The sequence below is a fragment of the Thamnophis sirtalis genome, unplaced genomic scaffold (genome assembly GCF_051295495.1).
Source record: "Thamnophis sirtalis isolate CommonGarterSnake01/CBP01778 unplaced genomic scaffold, rThaSir2_p1.2 scaffold_6, whole genome shotgun sequence".
Taxonomy (NCBI): Eukaryota; Metazoa; Chordata; class Lepidosauria; order Squamata; family Natricidae; genus Thamnophis; species Thamnophis sirtalis.
Genome location: NW_028261386.1, coordinates 77716017 through 77737436, shown reverse-complemented (window position 1 = coordinate 77737436; position 21420 = coordinate 77716017). Strand labels below are relative to the sequence as shown.

At 39.1% G+C, this 21420-nt stretch overlaps 1 protein-coding gene across 5 annotated transcripts in view; it reads left to right on the top strand.

Annotated features, from left to right (window-relative positions):
* Positions 1–21150, top strand: part of SYTL3 (synaptotagmin like 3) — a 50015-nt gene extending 28865 nt beyond the window's left edge. For 4 of the 5 annotated variants that reach the window (XM_014057636.2, XM_014057651.2, XM_014057644.2 and 1 more), the window contains exons 6-12: positions 3419–3485; positions 8628–8694; positions 11166–11293; positions 11787–11909; positions 13330–13508; positions 18530–18632; positions 20493–21150. In XM_014057636.2, coding sequence (XP_013913111.1) covers positions 3419–3485; positions 8628–8694; positions 11166–11293; positions 11787–11909; positions 13330–13508; positions 18530–18632; positions 20493–20672 — 847 coding nt within the window. In that variant the 3' untranslated portion in view covers positions 20673–21150. The remainder of the gene's footprint in view (positions 1–3418; positions 3486–8627; positions 8695–11165; positions 11294–11786; positions 11910–13329; positions 13509–18529; positions 18633–20492) is intronic. The other variant, XM_014057668.2, reaches the window with a different exon arrangement.
* Positions 21151–21420: the final 270 nt, after the last annotated feature.

Here is a 21420-nt window from a genome sequence, read left to right as displayed (position 1 = left end):
GGTTGACGTGTCCCACAGACGTTTGATGCAGTACTAAGTGCGTATTATCCCGTGCAAGAAGCCTGTTGAAGCTTTTACTGGTAGTGAGTGTGGATAGAGTACACATTTCATTGCCATGGACTCTTTTTAGATACAGAACTTGTGCAACTTCAGCCATAGCAGTATTTCACAACTTGGCCTCATTCAGATATACAAGACTTGCAATTCTTGGAATTTCTAAGTCCAACTTTAGAAAGGCTTAAAATATAAGACGTCTTTGGCAAACTCATTCATGAAATCTCCATGTCCAACTATTTACCTGGGGAAATTGTTTCAGTGTTCCTTGTGTTACCTTTCAAGTCATCAAAAAGACTGCCTTTTATTTCAGCGTTGCAGTCTAGCCAAGTACCTCAGTGTGGCTCTGTAATTATGGCTTTTGCTATGGCCACATCCTCAAGAATATTGGGGGAAGGGAAGGAGTAAAGGGACGTCTCTTTAACACTGTGGCCCTTGACCCTGATACTGTAAGCCATTCTTGCAAAGGTGGTAAAAGGGATTAAATTGTAAAGTTTTGTATCAGTTTCACTGAAAAAGTTAAAGGTTAAAAAGATTAAAGCTTAAAAATAAATACCAAGGCTAACAGGAATGCGATGGACAGATCACAAATAGTATTACTTCTTGAATGTTGAAGGGAAATTGGGGAGTCGACTTTCAGCAAATTATTCAATCAAATATATAGTTTCAATCCTGATATCCTTTCCTACAGTTATTTAAGAATCATTTTAATATGAACTGAAATGCAAATGTTACAATTTAAATGTAATATCATACTTTACACACATAAAACAAGCATGCTTTAAATGAGATTTCTCTGGCATTTCATACATTGTCCTAATGTTTCAACCACAGACATGATCTAACTGACAAATGTTCTAATTCCATGTCCCAAAGGTGCTTTTTCAAGAGGCTCTGAGCTGAAGAAGCTTCTTGGATGAGAAAGAAAATATCTTCAAACCCCTTCCCCTCAGAACATCCAGTTGCCTCTTGATAAAACATCTTTGGAACAACCATGACCTGGATGACCGAGAATCTCCATAGACATTCTAATTCCATGATTCAATCACAGATATGATCTAAGTGACAAAAAAAACCCTTCCAGAATCTTTAAATATTCTTTGTAGGCTACATATATTACTTACCATGAGTCTAAGTTTATCTAGGGCAGAATTTTAAGCATTTCTTATGGGTCTTAACTCTGAATGATCAAGATACATTGAACTGTAGTATAGTCACATCATTTTTAGGCCAGCAATGGATGGATATATGGCCAAAGTGAGTGAGAAGCAGTAGTAACTTTCAGATAGTAGAGGGAAGACGTTGGAAAGCTGGGGAATATTTTTTTTTCTTATCATTTGGACATCTTATTAGACACTTAAACAAATGGTTTCAGTGGCAAATATTAGGGTAAAATAGTGCAGTCTAGTAGTTTATAGGTGACCAGCCTTCAGACATTACTAACATGTTGTTATGTCCGCAAGGAAGTGTGGATAAGGAAGTGTTATGACTGCTATTCTTCATGTTGACTTTAAGAAGATCAAGTTAGGCAAACTTCAGCATTTGAAAAACTGATATTAGTTTCAAACCAACATAATAATAGATTCCTTTGCTAATGCCATTGGGGAAACTGTGAGAAGAAATGTTATCCACCCATGAGTAGATAAACATTTGGACAGATGGATCTATTCCAAAGTGAGGTTCCATATTCCTATAAATCTTAGGTCAATTTTAACTTCTTTCTCATATCAAGAAGTAGTTCTTGCTCTTTGTTTGAACTGGGAAGTTACTGTAGGCTGAGAAGATTTATCTCCTAAGTTTTACATATATTCATTTTCTTAGTTCTTCCTAAGAAGGTTTTCATGATCCTTTGCAGTCTTTTAAGTTTCAGATGGAGATTTTAATATATTTAATAGTTTGATACTTGGTTTCTGAAGTTAGTTGTTAATGTCAATAATACAAAATACCATACATGCGCATTGAAGAGAAAGCAGTGCATTTTGTACAGGTAGTCCTCAGTTTATGACCACATTGGTGCCCCAAATTTCCATTGTTAAGCAAGACAGTTGCTAAGTGAGTTTTATCTCATTTATAACTTTCTTTGCCACAATTGTTAAGTGAATCACTACAGTTGTTAATAACTGTAATAATAATAACAACTGTGTTAAGCAGAAGTGAGTTGCTAATTTTTTTACTATCAGTTCAGGCACGCTCCCCCGCATGCGCAGAAGCATCCGAGTTGGGGGGGGGCGGAGCTGAACCGTTAGCAACCCACCTCTGGTGGTGTTAATAACACGGTTGTTAGGTGAATCTGGCTTCCACATTAACGTTGCTTGTCAGAAGGTCATAAAAGGGTATCAGATGACTCAGGAACACTGCAACTACCGTATCATATACATGAACGAGTTGCCAAGAGTCCAAATTTTGATCATGTGACCATGGGGGTGCTGTAATGGTTGTAAGTGTGGAAACTGGGTCACAAGTCTGGGTCACAAGTCTGGAGTACTGCAATGTGCTCTACATGGGGCTGCCCTTGAAGAGTATTCGGCGACTTCAGCTAGTCCAGAATGCGGCCGCGCGAGCGATTGTGGGTGCACCTCGCTTCACCCACATAACACCTATCCTCCGCAAGCTGCACTGGCTACCTGTCGATCTCCGGGTATGCTTCAAGGTGCTACTTGTCACCCATAAAGCCCTTCATGGTAGTGGATCTGGGTACTTGAGAGACCGCCTACTGCCAATCACCTCCACTCGACCTATTAGATCCCATAGATTAGGCCTCCTCCGAGTCCCATCTGCTGGTCAATGTTGACTGGCAACCATGCGGAGGAGAGCCTTCTCGCTGGCAGCTCCGACCCTATGGAACGATCTCCCTGTGGAGATTCGCACCCTCACCACCCTCCAGACCTTCCGCACAGCCCTCAAAATCTGGCTATCCCGTCAGGCCTGGGGCTAAAGACTGTAACCCACCCGAATGGTATGAATGTTGTGTTTTTAATGACGTACTGTCCTACGTGTTAAATGTTTGTTCCCCCCCCCCTTTTCAAGTTGTAAGCCGCCCTGAGTCCCCCCAGGGAAAAGGGCGGCATATAAATAAACTTCTAAAACTTCTAAAGTCACTTTTTAAAGCGCCGTTGTAACTAAACGACACTTTTTTTAGTGTCATTTGAACAGTCACTGAATGGGCTGTTGCTATATTGTATTTTATGTCACTTTTTATTATTATTTTATTCTAAATATTGGGTGGAATGTCTTTATACATTAGAAATTCCTGAATTCTAAAATTGGAGATAAATGATGAAATGTGAAGGAGACAATTCTGGAAATGTAGCAGATATATTTACCAATTGCTTTGTTTATGTTCTTTTTTCCTTAAAACTCTTAGCAAGGTATCGGTGATTCCTCCAACTCCTCCACCTTTTGCTGAATCCATCAATAGAACGAGTGCATTGGTAATGTATCACTCTGCATTTCTGTTTGACAAATCACCCCTACTTACTCACAAAGCTTTCAGCTATCATTGATTTTAAGCTTAATGGGTTTTCTTTTATCTTCTAAGTCTTTTTGTCTCCAGGAACTGATCTCTATGCATGTTTAATATTTTTTTTCAGCCTAAAGTAGTAGACATAGCTATTGATTTGTATAATCATCCATGTATTAACTATTGTATGGAATAGGGAAGAGACTACATTTAAAGAATAAAAATAGATAGGAGTGCCCTCTGTTTTCCTGCTGTTCATTTTTCTGCCATGCATCTCTTCCACTGTTAATCATGATCAGGTAAAGGAAGGGAATGTATCTGAGAAAGAGGCTGTGCAGTAGCAGATAGAGGTCCGCTATCACTTAGGATACACCTGAAATGCTACAACCGAGACAACATTGAATACAGCTGTAATACAGAAACTATTTTCTTGTCCACTAATGCATTCCTATTTGGTGTTTGGCTCGCCCTTCCTTTCATTTCAGTACTGTAGACATTTATTTACGTGTCTTCTTTTCTGGAAAATCACCAAGCTGAAGTCATTTTCTGTAGCAATTTCTTCTTTAATTTGGAAAGGAATTAATTTTGGTTGCCTTTTGTTTAGTCTGCCACACTCGGGAATATTGCAGGATAGTCTTTCCTATTGCAAAACAGAAATATTCATGGTTTATTCATCTGTCTCATCTTCATGATACATTTAATTTAGTTAATGAGGATGGCAAAGTTATTTGGTCTGCGTTACTTCTCTTCAATTTCCCAAGATTAGTTAACTCTGCACCCAGTTGATTTTTTGGTTTGTTTTTTTAATATAAGGCAGAGAGCAGTATTTGAAATTCCCATGACCTAATTCTGAGTCACGCAAATTATCATGATTGATTACTTATTATTTGTGTTGGGTAAATTTTGCCTTTTTGTTGTAATGGGAGAGCTTGGATTTCCGTTTTAAGGCTTGCATGCCAAATAAAAATGTGCCTCATTTTGAAAGTGTCTAAAGTGCCCATTGAGTTAAAATGGGTTTAAAATTTTTAATGAAGAGAGTAGTGATTAATTTTTCAAGAAAAGTGAGAATGTGATTGAAGTAAAGAAAACTAGAAAGCCGATGGTATATACTGTGTTAGAATTTACTGCTTTAGATCTCTTAGATTGAATCATATTTCTTATTTAAATAGTTTCAAAAATAAAATATAAAATAATTATAATAATCAATTACCAGAGTTGCAAAAATCCAAATGGTCATTAGATGGCAGCAAAGTGACAAAAATGTAGTGGTTGTTGTTGCTGCTGTTATTATACAATTGTATCACGGCGGCCAGTTGTTTCGCCGGATTTGGCATTGGTTACTAGTCGGGCCCCACCCAGGGGCCTAGGACGTCGTAATGTATTTTCGTAATATGCGTGCAGATCCAAGCAGTGCGGCTTTTTACATTTGACTGATGGTGATTTTGTCTATTTTTAACTGTTTTAAATGTAATTCCAGTGCTTTTGGTATAGCACCCAGTGTGCCAATTACCACTGGAATTACCACTGCTGGTTTGTGCCATAGTCGTTGAATTTCGATTTTTAAGTCCTGGTATCTTGCGATTTTTTCATGTTCCTTCTTGGCGACCCTGCTATCACCTGGTATTGCGATGTCTATGATTGTGACCTTATTTTTCTCAACCAGTGTGATGTCTGGTGTATTATGCGCCAGTATTTTGTCGGTTTGTATACGGAAATCCCACAAGATCTTGACCATCTGATTTTCGGTGACTTTTTCAGGCTGATGTTCCCACCAGTTTGTTGCTGTTTTAATATTATAATTTTTGCACAAATTCCAATGGATCATTTGTGCTACTGAATTGTGCCGCAATTTATAATCAGTCTGCGTGATTTTTTTACAGCAGCTGAGTATGTGATCAACAGTTTCATCAGCTTCTTTGCAAAGTCTGCATTTGGCATCATCAGAGGATTTTTCTATTTTGGCCTTAATGGCGTTTGTGCGGATAGCTTGTTCTTGCGCAGCCAGGATTAGTGACTCTGTTTCTTTCTTTAATGTACCTGTTGTTAACCATAACCAAGTTTGTTCACTGTCCACTTTATCTTTTATTTTTTCCAGAAATTGGCCATGCAGTGCTTTGTTCTGCCAACTCTCCATTCTTGATTTTATCACATCTTTTCTGTATTCTTGTTTCGTCTGTTGGGCCTTCAGTAGATTTTTGTTCTTTACTTCGATTAATAGATGTTCTTGACTTTCTTTTAAATAATCCGCCAGTGCATGTTTTTCTTCTTCAACTGTTTGCTTCACTTGTAATAATCCTCTGCCACCTGATTTTCGGGGCAGATACAGTCTATCAGTATCACCACGTGGATGTAAACTGTAGTGCATTGTCATTAGTTTCCTGGTTTTTTGGTCCAAAAGGTCCAAATCAGCTTGTGTCCAATTAACTATACCAGCTGTGTATCTTATAACTGGTATTACCCAGGTATTTATGGCCTTGATTGTATTTCCACCATTCAATTTAGATTTTAAAATTTTCCTAACTCTGTTGGTGTACTCTCGCCTGACAATAGTTTTTACTTCTCCATGCTTGATGTTATCCAACTGCAGAATGCCTAAGTATTTGTAGGCTTCATTTTCTTTGCATTTAATTAATTGGCGATTGGCCATTTCAATTCCCTCACATGCAGTGATTTTGCCCCTTTTTATGGATACAGTGGCACATTTTTCCATGCCAAACTGCATTGAAATATCGGTGCTGAATACTCGGACTGTGTTTGTCAATGATTGGATTTCTATTTCTGACTTTCCATAGAGTTTCAAATCATCCATATATAGTAAATGTGAAATTTTTTCAGCTTCTTTGGCTGTTTGGTAGCCTAATTTCATTTTTTTTAAGATTACTGATAGTGGGATCATTGCGATGATGAAGAGAAGAGGTGAAAGTGAATCACCCTGGAAAATTCCTCGCTTGATATTAACCATTCCGTAGATCTCATTCCCTACTGCCAACTCAGTTCTCCATTGTTTCATCGCCTTTTCAGTAAAGGATGTAATATTTTTGCTAATGCCAGTTGTTTCTAAGCATTTTATGATCCAACTATGTGGCAGTGAGTCAAATGCCTTTTTGTAATCAATCCAGGCCATATTCAAGTTTGTTTTTCTGTTCTTACAATTTTCTAATATCATTTTATCAATTAGAAGCTGATCTTTTGTGCCCCTGCTCCTTCTTTTGTTGCCTTTTTGCTCTACTGGCAAGATGTTGTTTGTTTCCAAATAATCCATCATGTTATCTGCAATAATACCTGTGAGTAATTTGAAGGTTGTTGGCAAGCATGTTATTGGTCTGTAGTTTTCAGGTGTTGTTCCTTTAGTTGCATCTTTCTGAATCAAGTATGTTTTTCCAGTTGTCAACCATTCATCAATTTGGCCCTTTTGTAAAATTTCATTCAGTTGCCTGGCCAATATTGCATGTAAACTGGTCAGATATTTGAGCCAGAAACCATGTAATTGGTCCTTTCCAGGTGATGTCCAATTCTTTACCTTTTTAACTCGATTTTTGACCATCTCAGTTGTTATTTCTAATACTTGCATTTGTTTGTTGCCAATGCTTTTCTCAAAGTCATGTATCCACTTTGCTTCCTTGTTGTAGTCCTTTGCATTTTCCCACAATTCTTTCCAGAATTCAACTGTGGCCTGTTTTTTCTGGTTTTTCACTTTTGGTGTTATTATTATTATTATACTATTATTATTATTATTACACAATTGTATCACAGCGGCCAGTTGTTTCACCGGATTTGGCATTGGTTACTAGTCGGGCCCCACCCAGGGGCCTAGGACGTCGTAACGTATTTTCGTAATATGCGTGCAGATCCAAGCAGTGCGGCTTTTTGCATTTGACTGATGGTGATTTTGTCAATTTTTAACTGTTTTAAATGTAATTCCAGTGCTTTTGGAATAGCACCCAGTGTGCCAATTACCACTGGAATTACCACTGCTGGTTTGTGCCATAGTCATTGAATTTCGATTTTTAAGTCCTGGTATCTTGCGATTTTTTCATGTTCCTTCTCGGCGACCCTGCTATCACCTGGTATTGCGATGTCTATGATTGTGACCTTATTTTTCTCAACCAGTGTGATGTCTGGTGTATTATGTATTATTACTATTACTATTATTATTATTATTATACAATTGTATCACAGGGGCTAGTTGTTTCGCCGGATTTGGCATTGGTTACTAGTCGGGCCCCACCCAGGGGCCTAGGACGTCGTAACGTATTTTCGTAATATGCGTGCAGATCCAAGCAGTGCGGCTTTTTGCATTTGACTGATGGTGATTTTGTCAATTTTTAACTGTTTTAAATGTAATTCCAGTGCTTTTGGAATAGCACCCAGTGTGCCAATTACCACTGGAATTACCACTGCTGGTTTGTGCCATAGTCGTTGAATTTCGATTTTTAAGTCCTGGTATCTTGCGATTTTTTCATGTTCCTTCTCGGCGACCCTGCTATCACCTGGTATTGCGATGTCTATGATTGTGACCTTATTTTTCTCAACCAGTGTGATGTCTGGTGTATTATGCGCCAGTATTTTGTCGGTTTGTTATTATTATTTGTTTGTTTGTTATTATTATTGTTATTGTTTGTTATTTGTTTGTTGTTGTTGTTGTTGTTGTTATTATTATTATTATTATTATTATTATTATTATTATTATTATTATTATTATTATTATTATTTTGCAACCCAGACTGGGATGTTGACTGATTTATAAAATTACTGTGGTAAACACTGTGATCTTTTATGTACCAAAGGACCGGCATGAAAGCTGGCTGGGTGACTTTGGGCCAGTTGCTGTCTTTCAAACCAATTTACCACATGGGATTATTGCATGAAAAATAGGAGGAGGAAGTAGTATTAAGTAAATTTGCCACCTTGAGTTGGCCAAAATATTTAAAAGGTGGGATAAAAATATAATAATAACAATGCAAGCATATATAATCTCTTAAATGCTTGAAAACAGGAATTATAGCTCTGTTTGCAAGTTTGCACCTGCGCTTCCTTGAAAATTTTATCATTCAGGAAACCTTGAGAAGGTTGTCCCATTCTATTTATTTATTCTTGTCTCTTTTTCTTTCAGGAATTAAAACCAGGTTTCCACAAGTCTATGGAAAACCTTTTTCTGTCTCTTACCACACACATCAAAAGTAAGGGTCTTTACTATTCTGAAATAAGATGTTGCAGTAAAAGGATAGGTCTAGTCACCTGGTAGCTAAAAGAATACCGTGTTTCCCCGAAAATACAACCTGTCCTGAAACTAAGGCCTTGCCACATTCTTTTGCGTGGGCAAAAATATAAGCCCCTCTGAAAATAAGCCCCCTGGACAACCCCCCCCTCCAGCGAGGCAGAGCACCGCTCACCGACCTAGCGGTATCCTGAAGGTGCCAAGCTGTGGGAACCAGTGGGGGGGGGGAAGGCGCTCATGTTGCTGGGAGGCATGCAAGCTGGGGGCAGAACAGGTGCTTGCACAACAACCCTCTCCAGCCGGGCAGAGCTCCATGCACTGACCTAGGGGGTATCCCAAATGTGCTAAGCCATGGAAGCTGGGGGACAGGCAGAGTGCCACGTGGCTTGGTGCCTTAGGTATACCACCTAGGTCAGTGAATGGTGCTCTGCCCTGCTGGAGAAGGGGTTTGCTGTGCGGCTGCTCCTGAGCGTGGTCACCTCATGGCTGCTTCACCCCTGAAGCTATGCCTGGCTGTTCGGGAGCCCGCTTGCAAGGGAGCAGCCGCTCGGCAACCCCAAAACAATAACCCCTTCCCTGATAATAAGGCCCAAGCCATATTTGTGGGGCAAATACGATAGTACTGTATTTTACTATCTATCTTTTGGCTTTGGGGGGTTAAAGAAAGAGATTTCCAATCAGTATCAAAGGTATATCTGACTGAATCTTAGAATCTGGATTGGAACTTCAAGTATTGTAGTTTACAAGGAATATTACTTTTCTGCCTCTCATCCCCCAATGCCATTCCTCAAGGAAATAAGAACTTCTCATCTGACAATTCCCTTTTGAAGCATCTAAGGGGTCCTTCACACTGGATTTTAACACTGGATTAAAGTGTTCCATCATTTTCATTAATAACATGTATTAATACATTCTAGTGGGGTTAGTGAGATTTCTTAGTTATGCCACTTCTAATTGCAGTTATAGCTTGTGGTACTGTATTATTTATCCTGCTCCAAAAATATGCATGCAGAATATGAGATGTTAGACCTACCTATCATGAAGAATTATTCTTACATCATTTGAAAGTGCTCCACATACTCTTACCAAGCTAACAAAAAGTTACAGTCACTTTTAATTTCTGCCCTTTATGACAATATTAATCAAAGTGGTCAATATAGTCTTAGGTTTTCCACTGTTGCAACATTGATTGATTGAAAAGTTATATGGCTACCCAACTCACTCTCAATGACTCCGGGTGGCTTACCACAATACAAACCCAATAAAAACAACAACAAAAACCAATTACCCCCATCCTCACATCCTGGCAATAGCTATCAAATAAATCATTTGATGGGCTCCATTCCACTCTGGGATCCCCAAACCCAGGCCTTGCAAAATAGTCTCAAAGTGGGGGCCAATCTTACCTCCATGGGGGTGATAACCTTGGGACATCTTATGCAATAAAAATTCACATATAATTTGCACCTATGGTTATTTGAGAAATAATTGGAACAAAGATGTACTTACTTATCATCAAGTTTATTGTTAAATCAAATGTGGAGCCACACAAGAGAAAATAAAGAGCAAGTCATGAAGTGTTTTTATATTTTTGTTCCTAGACTCCATTTGTAACTCATTCTCCATTCTGTGCCAATGTAAACTGCAGTTCTACAGTATACACAACTGCCTGAGAGAAATTTCCAATAAACTGACTACGATTCACTCCTTTGAATTCATACTACTCCCTTGAAACTGTGCTATAGATATTGTGATAACAGTAGACATATGTTTCAAGAGAGAACATAATTGAATGCAAATTGAACCTGTACTGTTGGGCTAGATATCTACTGAAACTGTTACTTTAATTTAGACCTACTTATAGGCTGTGCTTCCTACCAGGAGCTGATTGGATGTGGGTTTTTAAAAAAATATTGTATGGATATTGTAGACTCTGTGCTGTATGCATGTTTTCCAAATTAAAGTATAACCCTGGGATACCTCTAAAACAGAGTTTTTCAATATGTTTTCTATGAAGCACTAAGCTCCTAAAAAGAACTGAGATTCCATGAGAGACTTTTCTATGGACAAAAAAAAAGTGTGTTCAAATATATCAATTTTTCTGTTATAAAAGCTTTATTTCTTGATCCAAGATCAATTGGAAAGATGACCGATCCAAGGCCACCCAGCTAGCTTTGTGGCTAAGGTGGGACTAGAATTCCCAGTCTTCAGCTTCTACCCTGATACTTTAACCACTACACCAAATTCGCTCTCTAATAATCTAAACTCTAGTATTATATATTTGATATATTTTAATAGGGCTGTTTTAGTTTCATAAAATGCAAACAAGAATATACTTCAAATGCTGCCAGCTCAGCCTTGCAAGTATTATAACAATTATAAATTTTAGACTTACAGCTATGAATGTACTGAATTGACTTTTCCCCACTCTAGAAATCTCAAAATCACAGAATGATGTGGCCAATGAGAAATACCTCCTCCCAGCAAATTATGGGCCAGACAAAGATCCAGTGAAGGATAGGAGAAGCCTATCTGATACAGCTATTGATATTTCAACTAGGGTATAGTATTGTTGAATGACATTAACTATGCAATATATTAATGGAATGTTGGGTATTCTGTACTTGAAACATGATCAGATTTGATGAGAAAACACAGCAAGCTCTGTGAACTGAATAAATTATGCAAAGTATGGAGGTTTGCAGTATATAATAGCTGTAATCACATTAGTGTATACTTTGGAAACCAGTTTATTTATTCTCCTCCCCAGTTACAGATGGAAAGAGGAAACATTCATATTGAGCTTCCAGATCTAACCTCAGACTGTCCATTGATTCACTTGCAATCCATTGCAAGTGAATGGACGTAGCTGACCTCCTTTTTAAACTGTTCATTTTCCTGTGCATTGTTATAATTACCAATGGGTTTGCAATATTGAATCATTGCAATTTAATTGCTGACTGCATCATTCAGCATTTCAGAAGCCCCCTTGTGTTGATTTTATAAAGATGAGTAGTGTTTATATATTATTGTCCCTCCTTTTTTTTAACAAAGAGATCTTCAAGTATCAATGGAGAACAAGAGGACAGTCGAATTGCTTGCATAAAAGCATCAAGTGAAGAATGCATATCCTCCATAGATATAGATGCTGCCTTAATCTGTGGAGATAAAAAACGTGTAAGTAGTGATCATGTTTCTCCTCTTTCTATTACTATGCATGGAAAATGTATAGGTTTTTAATGCTTGATAGTTTATTAACTGTCTTCACAAAAAAAAATCACATAATTCTCAAGGATATGTAAAACTTCAGAAAACATCTGTTTCAGAGACAGAAATAATGATAAAAACCTTACATATGTCTTTATCTCTTTACAATGGGCCTTTTTTATTTTGGATAGCAGAACAGAGTACCACTTCAGATGAGTTGTATGGGAAATCTTAACTTTCTTCTTCAGATATTAAGCTTTATTCTGATTTGGATTGGACAAGTAATAAATGATAGTAAAGAGATGCAAAAAATCCCCCTCTAACTCAGTGTTTTCCAACCTTGATGTTAGGTCCAAGCCCAGAGATGAGACAGTGAGATCCAACTGAATCAAATCCTTTATTTACTTATATATAATTGAAAGAATCTTACCAAATGAAAGCTATGTCTTTCTGACCTACTAGATAACGTATATCTTGAACAATTTTAGGGTGTGGCTACCCCTAATCCTGTGACAGCAAACCTATGGCACATGTGCCACAGGTGGCACATGGAGCCTCTTTGCGGGCATGCGAGCCGTTGCCCAGCTCAGCTCCACTGTGCATGTGCGCAGGTGCCTCCCACTGACCAGCTGATTTTTGAGTCTCTGCCACACATGTTCCCCTCCAGAGCCTGGGGAGACCGAAAAAGGGGCCTCCAGGAAGTTTTGGAAGTCTGAAAATGGGCCTGTCTCCAGCCTCTGGAGGGCCTCTGAGCCTGGGGCAGCTGTTTTCGCTCTCCTGGAGGCTTGAGGAAAGTCTCCGGAGCCTGGGGAAGGCAAAAATGACCCCCCACCACCATGGTGCAGGAGGCCGAGTAGGCTGTGCTGGGGGTTGTGCATGCCCGCGAAGGGGTCACACACACATGCCCAGGGGGGCAAGCGCATTGCATCGTGAATGTGGGCATGCATGTTCAGGTGATTTCGGCACGTGAAGAGAAAAAGGTTAGCCATCACTGCCCTCTTCCATCCTCCATCTCAGGACCGCAGCCTCTTGATCTGGGCCTCTTTCTGGGAAAGTTCTGTGTTGCCAAAAGCCTCCCCTTCTGCTCCTGCATTCCATCACAACTTGGTTACTTTAAGATGTGTGGTCTTCAACCCCCAGAATTTCCCAGCCATCATAAGATGTATGAACTTCAATTTTAAGAATTCACCAGCCGGTAGGCTGACTGGGATATTCTACACATTGACATCCACACATCTTGAAGTTGCCAAGATTGAGAAACCTTGTTCTAACCCTTTATGCCATCTAGTAGTCAGTCTAGACTTTAGAATCCTAAACGAAACCTAGAAAGCAGACACATGGTTATGTACTTCAGACCCTTTTGATTGTCTTAATTCACTGTCTTATACAGGGTAGTTTATACAGCATTACCAGCGTTTGCAGTGGGGCTGTTGACTTTGCAAAAGCTGATGTCGGTGGTGAAATAGAATTTGCCATTAGATACAATTTCAAATTTGGCATTTTGGAAGTATGCATCAGTGCCTGCAAGAATTTGGCCTACGGAAAGGAAGAAAAAAAGAAATGCAATCCGTAAGTTTCTTTCGATTTATTTTTATTTTAAAAAAAACTAAGATGTATTTTAATTCTAAAACAGTAGTATTTGTGAAGATGCATCCCCTAGGAGGGGAGAGGAGAGAACATGTGATGAAGTGTATATCATGATGCAAACGTTGTCTTTTATGAGCTTGTTTGTGATGCCACAATGCTCATTTTCTTATTTTGATATCATCGCCATTAGAAACAAACATCTATGCATACATCTGTGGATACAGGGTGATATAGCATTTTTCAACCTAAAAAGCAAAATCATGAATAAGATTAGTAATAGGTTTGCTTTGCTTTCTTCCACTTGGCTTTTATTCTCCTCTAAATCAAGTTTTTAAACTAATATAGGACTTGGGCTTCTTGTTAAAAGCATTTCCAGACCTTCCAATCTACAAATAGCAGAGGTGATGATTTTTCACAAACCAACAACCCCCTCTTCCCCCCCTCTTTTCTCTTTGTCTTTCCAGAAGCCCAATTGACCCACACCTAGAAATACTCCAAGTCTCTGTGTACTGGAGACCCATCACTCATATACCCAACTGGAAAGGTGGCTGACACCTCTCCTCCAAGCACCAACCACACTCTTCCAAACTGGCCTGCCCACACTTTAAGGAGTGTGATAATTTTGAATGTGTGAAACTCCCCCCAGGAAAATCTCTGCCGTTAGATAGTTCTGCAATAAAGCTTTAAGGACTGGAGCACTCAGGACATTTATTGCTAAGACAAATGAAAACTTAGTTTAATTCCTGGAACAATACTAATTATGCTGGCAAATATTTCTTCAAAGGATAAAAGAAATGCCCTTTAACATGACAATGAAGCACAGTCCATAAGGAAGCCGATGTAGGAGATGACCAGATTGAGCCTGAGGGAGGGATCAAATGTGTCATAAGTCACAAATCCCTGTGCGCCTGCAAGAGTTTTAAGTTCAGCCCAACTTGAACGCCTCTCTTATCTCCCACACACTTCCCTTAACTGTTAGTTGGCCAAATTCTTGTAGAGAATAATCTTTCTATTCATTTGAACTGCTTGAATCTCCGGATATCCCAGCCACTTGACAGCTGCATTAGTAATGTTGAAAAAATGGCTAAATGTGTCATTTCTTTGATACCCTTTGCAACTGACAGGTGCTTTGTTTTCCTTGCTTTAGAAAGAACCCACTGATAAGCTTGCTTCCCTCCCATCTTTGTTATACCTTTGAGTAGACTAATTTTCCATCATGCCGCTATATTTTCAGCTCATGTATTGTGATCTACAGCAAATGTGAGTGCTGCTTAAGATCAGAGGGTCAATTTTTCATTCACAAGGGGTGAGTCTGGAGTCATTCAAAGCAGCAAGAGCTAGTTTGGAGTAGTGGTTTAGCCATAAAGCTAGAAACCAGGGGACCATAGCCATGACCATCGTCCTGCCTTTAGGCACAAAGCCAGTTGGGTGACTTTGAGCCTCAGGAAGCAGGCAAGGACAAACTGCTTCTGAGATTTTGCCAAGAAAACTGCAGGGACTTGTCCAGGCAGTCACCAAGAGAGTCAACACTATTTGGAAGCACATATACACAAACTTAGTAGCAAAAGTATAATAAAATATAACATACTACATATATATTAAAAAGAGATATATAGGTCCCCATATTATAAATCACAACTCTGGGCAGCTCACAAAACTCTAAAACATTACAAGAAACAAACAAACCACAATAAACATTCCTGGCATTCCCAGGGCACCACACTTTCACCATCAGCATTCTGCCTTGCTGGGCTCCAAACTCATTGTTCCCCAATGTTTGCAGGAAGACCCAGCTCTTCAAGGCCTCCCAAGAAGGCTAAAAGAATGGAGGCCAGCCAGATTTCTGGGGAATGAATGTTCCATAGGCCAGGGGCAACGATGGAGAAAGTGTGCTTCCTGGGTCAAATGTTGCAAGATGACAATATTAAGGGAAGAAGCCTGAGCACATCCAGCCTATCACATCATATAAAATCTAGCTACAAGTTCAAACCCATATAGCTCTAGGGCAGTTTCATGATGTCTAAAAAATGTTTGTGCTGTCTAAACCCTAAAGATAACTATGGTGTCTGTTTTGTTGATTTAATACTCTTCAAATTCATGATGTAATTGCTAAGTTTGTTTCTCAGAATTGATGGATTGATTAGATTGACTAACATAGATTCTAGACTGACTAATTAATTATGAGTCATCAGGACTAAATTAAGAGAGACCAAAACAGAATTTAAAAATGAATAAGAAAACAGCCTCATTACAAAAAAAGAAAAGAAACAAAAAAGAAATGCTTCTTACAATACAAAATAAAATTAGAAAGCAGGAGCCAAATACATGGAGATAAGAATCACTGTATTTTTCCTATCTGAATCTCAAGGCCGATATATGCACAAAACTGATTTCATACATATGCTTATCTTATTAATTCCCCCCCCCAAAAAAAAATTGTCTCAGAGTTGAGTTGACTTTGATTGTAATGTTTTTAATATTTTTAAAATAATTGTACCAAGCTTAGCCTTACAATCTGTTTTCATTGTTGAACTTAATTCACTCTTAAAAAGTGGATATAATAACAAAGAATTCCATCTCAGTGATCAACATATACTAGGCATTACTGGGCAATTTCAGTTCACAAATATACTGAATTTAATTTGTATTCATTTAAGAAAAAGGATTTCATACAACATAAAAGACTTAAATTTTAAAATATCAAGTATGTGTAAAGTATGTATGGGGATGGGCCAAAGAATAAAATGTTCTTAAAAGATCTTGATATAGTAGTGACTGGGAATTGAGCTATTCTTTTAAAAAACATGAACAACATCCACACTTTACAACCGCATTCAATGTGTAGTCCTCAATGGAACTGCATCTACATGGAGGGAACTATGCAGTGGAGTACCCCAAGGCTCTGTTTTAGGCCCAGTACTCTTCAACATCTTCATCAATAATTTGGATGAGGGAATAAGTGGGGAACTCATCAAATTTGCAGATGACACCAAGCTGGCAGGAATAGCCAACATTCCAGAAGACAGGCTTAAAATACAGAAGGATCTTGACAAACTTGAACATTGGGCACTATCTAATAAAATTTAATTTAATTTAATTTAATTTAATTAACCACATTTATATGCCGCCCAATCCCAAAGGACTCCAGGTGGCTTACAAAAATAAAGAGAAAAAAAAAAGACACATAACGAACACATAACAAAAGAAAACGGTTTAAAATAGCAACAGCTCATACATTCATTCTAATCGGGGCTGGACCTCAACAGTGAGGTCAACAGCCCCAGGCCTGCCAGGACAGCCAAGTTTTTACAGCTTTCCTGAAGGCCATGAGAGTGGGTATGGTCCGGATCTCTGGGGGTAGCTGATTCCAAAGAGTCGGAGCAGTCACAGAGAAGGCTCTCCTCCGGAGGCCCCCCAACTGACACTGTCTGGCTGACGGCATCTGAAGGAGGCCCAATCTGTGGGATCTTACTGGCCGCTGGGAGGTATGTGGCAGTAGGCGGTCTCGAAGGTACTCTGGCCCTAAGTCATGTAGGGCTTTAAAGGTGATAACCAACACCTTGAATTGCGTCTGGAGACCAATTGGAAGCCAGTGCAGCTCGCGGAGGACAGGTGTAACGTGGGTGTACCTCGGTGCACCCAATATCGCTCGCGCGGCCGCATTCTGCACTAACTGCAGTCTCCGAACATTTTTCAAGGGTAGCCCCATGTAGCAATAGCAGTTAGACTTATATACCGCTTCATAGGGCTTTCAGCCCTCTCTAAGAGGTTTACAGAGTCAGCATATTGCCCCCAACAACAATCCGGGTCCTCATTTTACCCACCTCGGAAGTCAACCCTGAGCTGGTGAGATTTGAACAGCCGAACTGCAGAACTGCAGTCAGCTGAAGTAGCCTGCAGTGCTGCATTTAACCACTGCACCACCTCGGCTCTTTTTAATCCAGCCTTGAGGTGACAAGGGTGTGAGTAACCGTTTGAAGTGCTTCCTGATCCAAATAGGGCCGTAATTGGTGCACCAGATGAACCTGGGCAAAGCCCCCCCCTGGCCTTTCAAAATTCAATGGTGAAGAGAGTAAGGTTCTACATTTAGGCAAGAAAAACAAAATGCACAGGTACAGTATAGGTGATACCTTGCTCAATGGTAGTAACTGTGAGAGGGATCTTGCCGTCCTAGTGGACAACCATTTAAATATGAGCCAGCAGTGTGCAGCAGCTGCCAAAAAAGCCAACACAGTTCTAGGCTACATAAACAGAGGGATAGAATCAAGATCACATGAAGTGTTAATACCACTTTATAATGCCTTGGTAAGGCCACACTTGGAATACTTCATTCAGTTTTCCACAATGTAGAAAAGATGTGAAGACTCTAGAAAGAGTGCAGAGAAGAGCAACAAAGATGATTAGGGGACTGGAGACTAAAACATATGAAGAACGGTTGCAGGAACAGGGTATGTCTAGTTTAATAAAAAAAGGACTAGGGGAGACATGATAGCAGTGTTCCACTATCTCAGGGGCTGCCACAAAGAAGAGGGAGTCAAACTATTCTCCAAGGCACCTGAGGGTAGAACAAGAAGCAATGGGTGAAAACTAATCAAGGAGAGAAGCAACTTAGAAGAAATTTCCTGACAGTTAGAACAATTAATCAGAGGAACAGCTTGCCTCCAGAAGTTGTGAATGCCCCAACACGGGAAGTCTTTAAGAAGATGTTGGACAATCATTTGTCTGAAATGGTATAGGGTTTCCTGTCTAGGCAGGGGGTTGGACTAGAAGACCTCCAAGGTCCCTTCCAACTCTGCTATTGTATTGTATAAACCAGCCTATGAAGTCCTTCTTACTCTTCAAGTGCAAAAAAGTCAACACTGCATTTTTGAAACTAAGAGAGTAACTTCATGCAATTTATCTTCAGAGGCATTAATTAACTACACTCTCTTTATTTATGCCTTTATTTCCTTCCTCTCTTCTTTTCACAAGTGTTAATTGTTATCTCTATCTTTGATTGAAAGATACGTCAAGACTTACTTGCTGCCTGATAAATCTCCCCAGAATAAACGGAAGACTTCTGTCAAAAAGAACACACTGAATCCAACATTCCAAGAAATATTAAAGGTATTCTCAGCAATTCTTGGTCATACTGTGAAGAGTCAAGGAAGAGCACAACATGCAGTTTAAAAAAAATATATGAGCGAACGTTCTTCCTATGAGTTTATAAAAACAGCTCCTATCAGAATAAAAGGGATAATTCAAAACAGTTCTATAAAATTACTATGTAGATTAAAAACTAGGTATTACTGTATTAGGATTATTAGATCTGCAGTGAAATCCTAACAAACAAAAGATAACAGTAAAGGGAAATTTCTGGGCTCCAATCTAAAGGAGTGTTTGGATTTTTAAAGCCTAGGTATGCCTTTTGAGAGATCTGTTTGCTATTGTCCAGGATTTTTGCAGCATTTTACATAATATGATGGTAGTTGATGTTCAGAGATTAGTACTCTGAATGCAAAGAGTGGGAATGGTTACCAGTGTGCTGATCTTGTTCATTTTTATGGCTTGATAGTAGAGAAAACTGCCCGGCCTGGAAAAATCCTTAAGGAAGAAATATCTAAGCATATACACCAATGGCCTATTACTGTACTTAGGAACATGACTTGTGGCATTTAATAGAATTTCTGAATCTTGAATATTGATTCTTAAATACAAATGGCCTTTACCCTTTTTAGGGAGAAATGTTTGTTAGTTTAAAAGATGCTACCATACTCTCTTTGTATCCACTGAGTAATACTTGTAGGAAATATCTTACTGAGTCACACTTACAAGTAAAAGTGTCTAAGCATTTTGGAGCTGAAGAAGAAATCTTGTGACACTCCAGCATTTAAACCAGGGATATCAAACTCATGGTGCAGTGGTGGGTTTCAATATTTTGAAAACCTCTTCTATAAGTGTGGCCTGCTTTGTGGGAGTGGCGTGCTGACCATGTGACCGGGTGGGAGTGGCTTGTCAGCCATGTGACTGAGTGGACGTGGTCAACTTGTAAAATGTGGTGAAACTCACTTAACAATGCTCTTGCTTAGCAACCAAAATGTTGGCTGAGAAATTCTGGCATTTGAAGCACGCAAGTCTTAAGGCTGTCAAGTTACAAGACCCTTGCACCCTAACCCTTTAGAAAAAAAACCCTGGGGTGTTCAAACTTGACAGCTTTAAGACTTGTGGACTTCAACTCCCAGAATTCCTCCTCTCGCTCTTCATCTTGATGATGTGCGGACGGGCGGGGGAAGGGAGCTGGAACCGGTTCTAAACGGCACTGTAGATTTGTGGAACCTCTTCTATAGAAGAGGTTAGAACTGGCAGGAACCCACCCCTGTCATAGCTTCACGTTGTTGTAATGTGACATATCGTGACTTTCCCCCCTTTGCTAAAACAGGGTGGGCGTGACCAGCATGTGATGCATCTGGCCCACAGGCTGTGAGTTTGAAGCCCCTGGTCTACACGATCTAAAAGAGAAGCTGGTTTATTATATGATAGAATATGCAACATTTGAAAGGGTTTCAGAATTATATTACAATTTGGGTAAATGCTTTATCTTCTATTATTGATATGTAATTTATCAAACTTAAAGGAGCTGTTTAATTTAAACGACCTAAATTTAACATAGATTGAAAAGCGGATCTAACTGCAGACAAGCCAAACTCCCATGGGGTTCGATAAAAAGCATTATGTTTTTGGATCAGCTTTCATTGGGATTGGGCAGCCTCACTCTTCAAGAAAGAAGAACATTAGATGTAACTTGATTGAGGATTAAATGATTATTAGACCACCTCCCAATCAATTGTGGCATAACATTCTTAACCCTAATTTAGATAGTGGTCATTTATTGCAGGAGTCTGTGAAAGTGCTATATGACAAGGCAGCACCTGTATAAATTGCATTTGTTAATCTCACACCAATTAGTAACACCATTTATCTTTATAGTACAATATTGAATATTCCCAACTGCAATCCCGACAGCTTCAGATATCCGTCTGGCACACTGGAATTTTCAGACATCCTGTATTCCTCGGAGAAGTGGTGGTAGATTTTGAATTCTGGGATTTTGAAAACTACTCTGCTCAGTCATTCAACTGGTACCAATTGAAAGCCAAAGGGACATGACTGCATTCGATTTATTTATTTTTGCTGTATTTATACGTGTTTCCCGTTTCTTCAGATTTTAAGAATCAATGTGCCGTAAGCAATTCATTTTTCTCCCAATGATGTAGTTGTTAAGTGTTTTCATTACTAGAAAAATAGATTGCAATTAGAATCCATCTCAGAGATCCTGTAATCCCTTCTCTGTGCTATCTAGGTAAAATTGCTGAGCTTGACTCCTGGCAATTTCATAAACACATCCAAGTAGGTTATGTTTGCCAGCAGTATAAATGCCTTGTCGTAACCTTCCAGGATTTTTTGACTTCTTGATCTAGCATCTGACCATAGAATTTCCTGGCTCTTCCACAAATGTCCCATCCAAAGCATTAAACAAGTTTGTTCCTGCTATTTTTTTTTAAAAAAAAAATCTAGGTCAGTGGTTCCCAAACTTGGCAACTTTAAGACTTGTGGACTTCAACTCCCAGAATTCTCCAGCCAGCTCTGCTCCCAATTCTGGGAGTTGAAGTCCACAAGTCTTAAAGTTGCCAAGTTTGGGAACCACTGATCTAGGTCAACAGATTCCTGTTATTCCCCCTGGCATTTGGATCAGGTGGTTAGGTGAGCACTGTTGATGATAGGCCTTTCTGTTTTGGGGTTGTCTTTTAACCAGAATATCATGAGTTATATTTTATTGTTGTGTTTTAATCTTTGTATGCTGACCAGAGTCATTATTGTGAAATGTGTGGCTATATAAACTATTTAAATAAATATA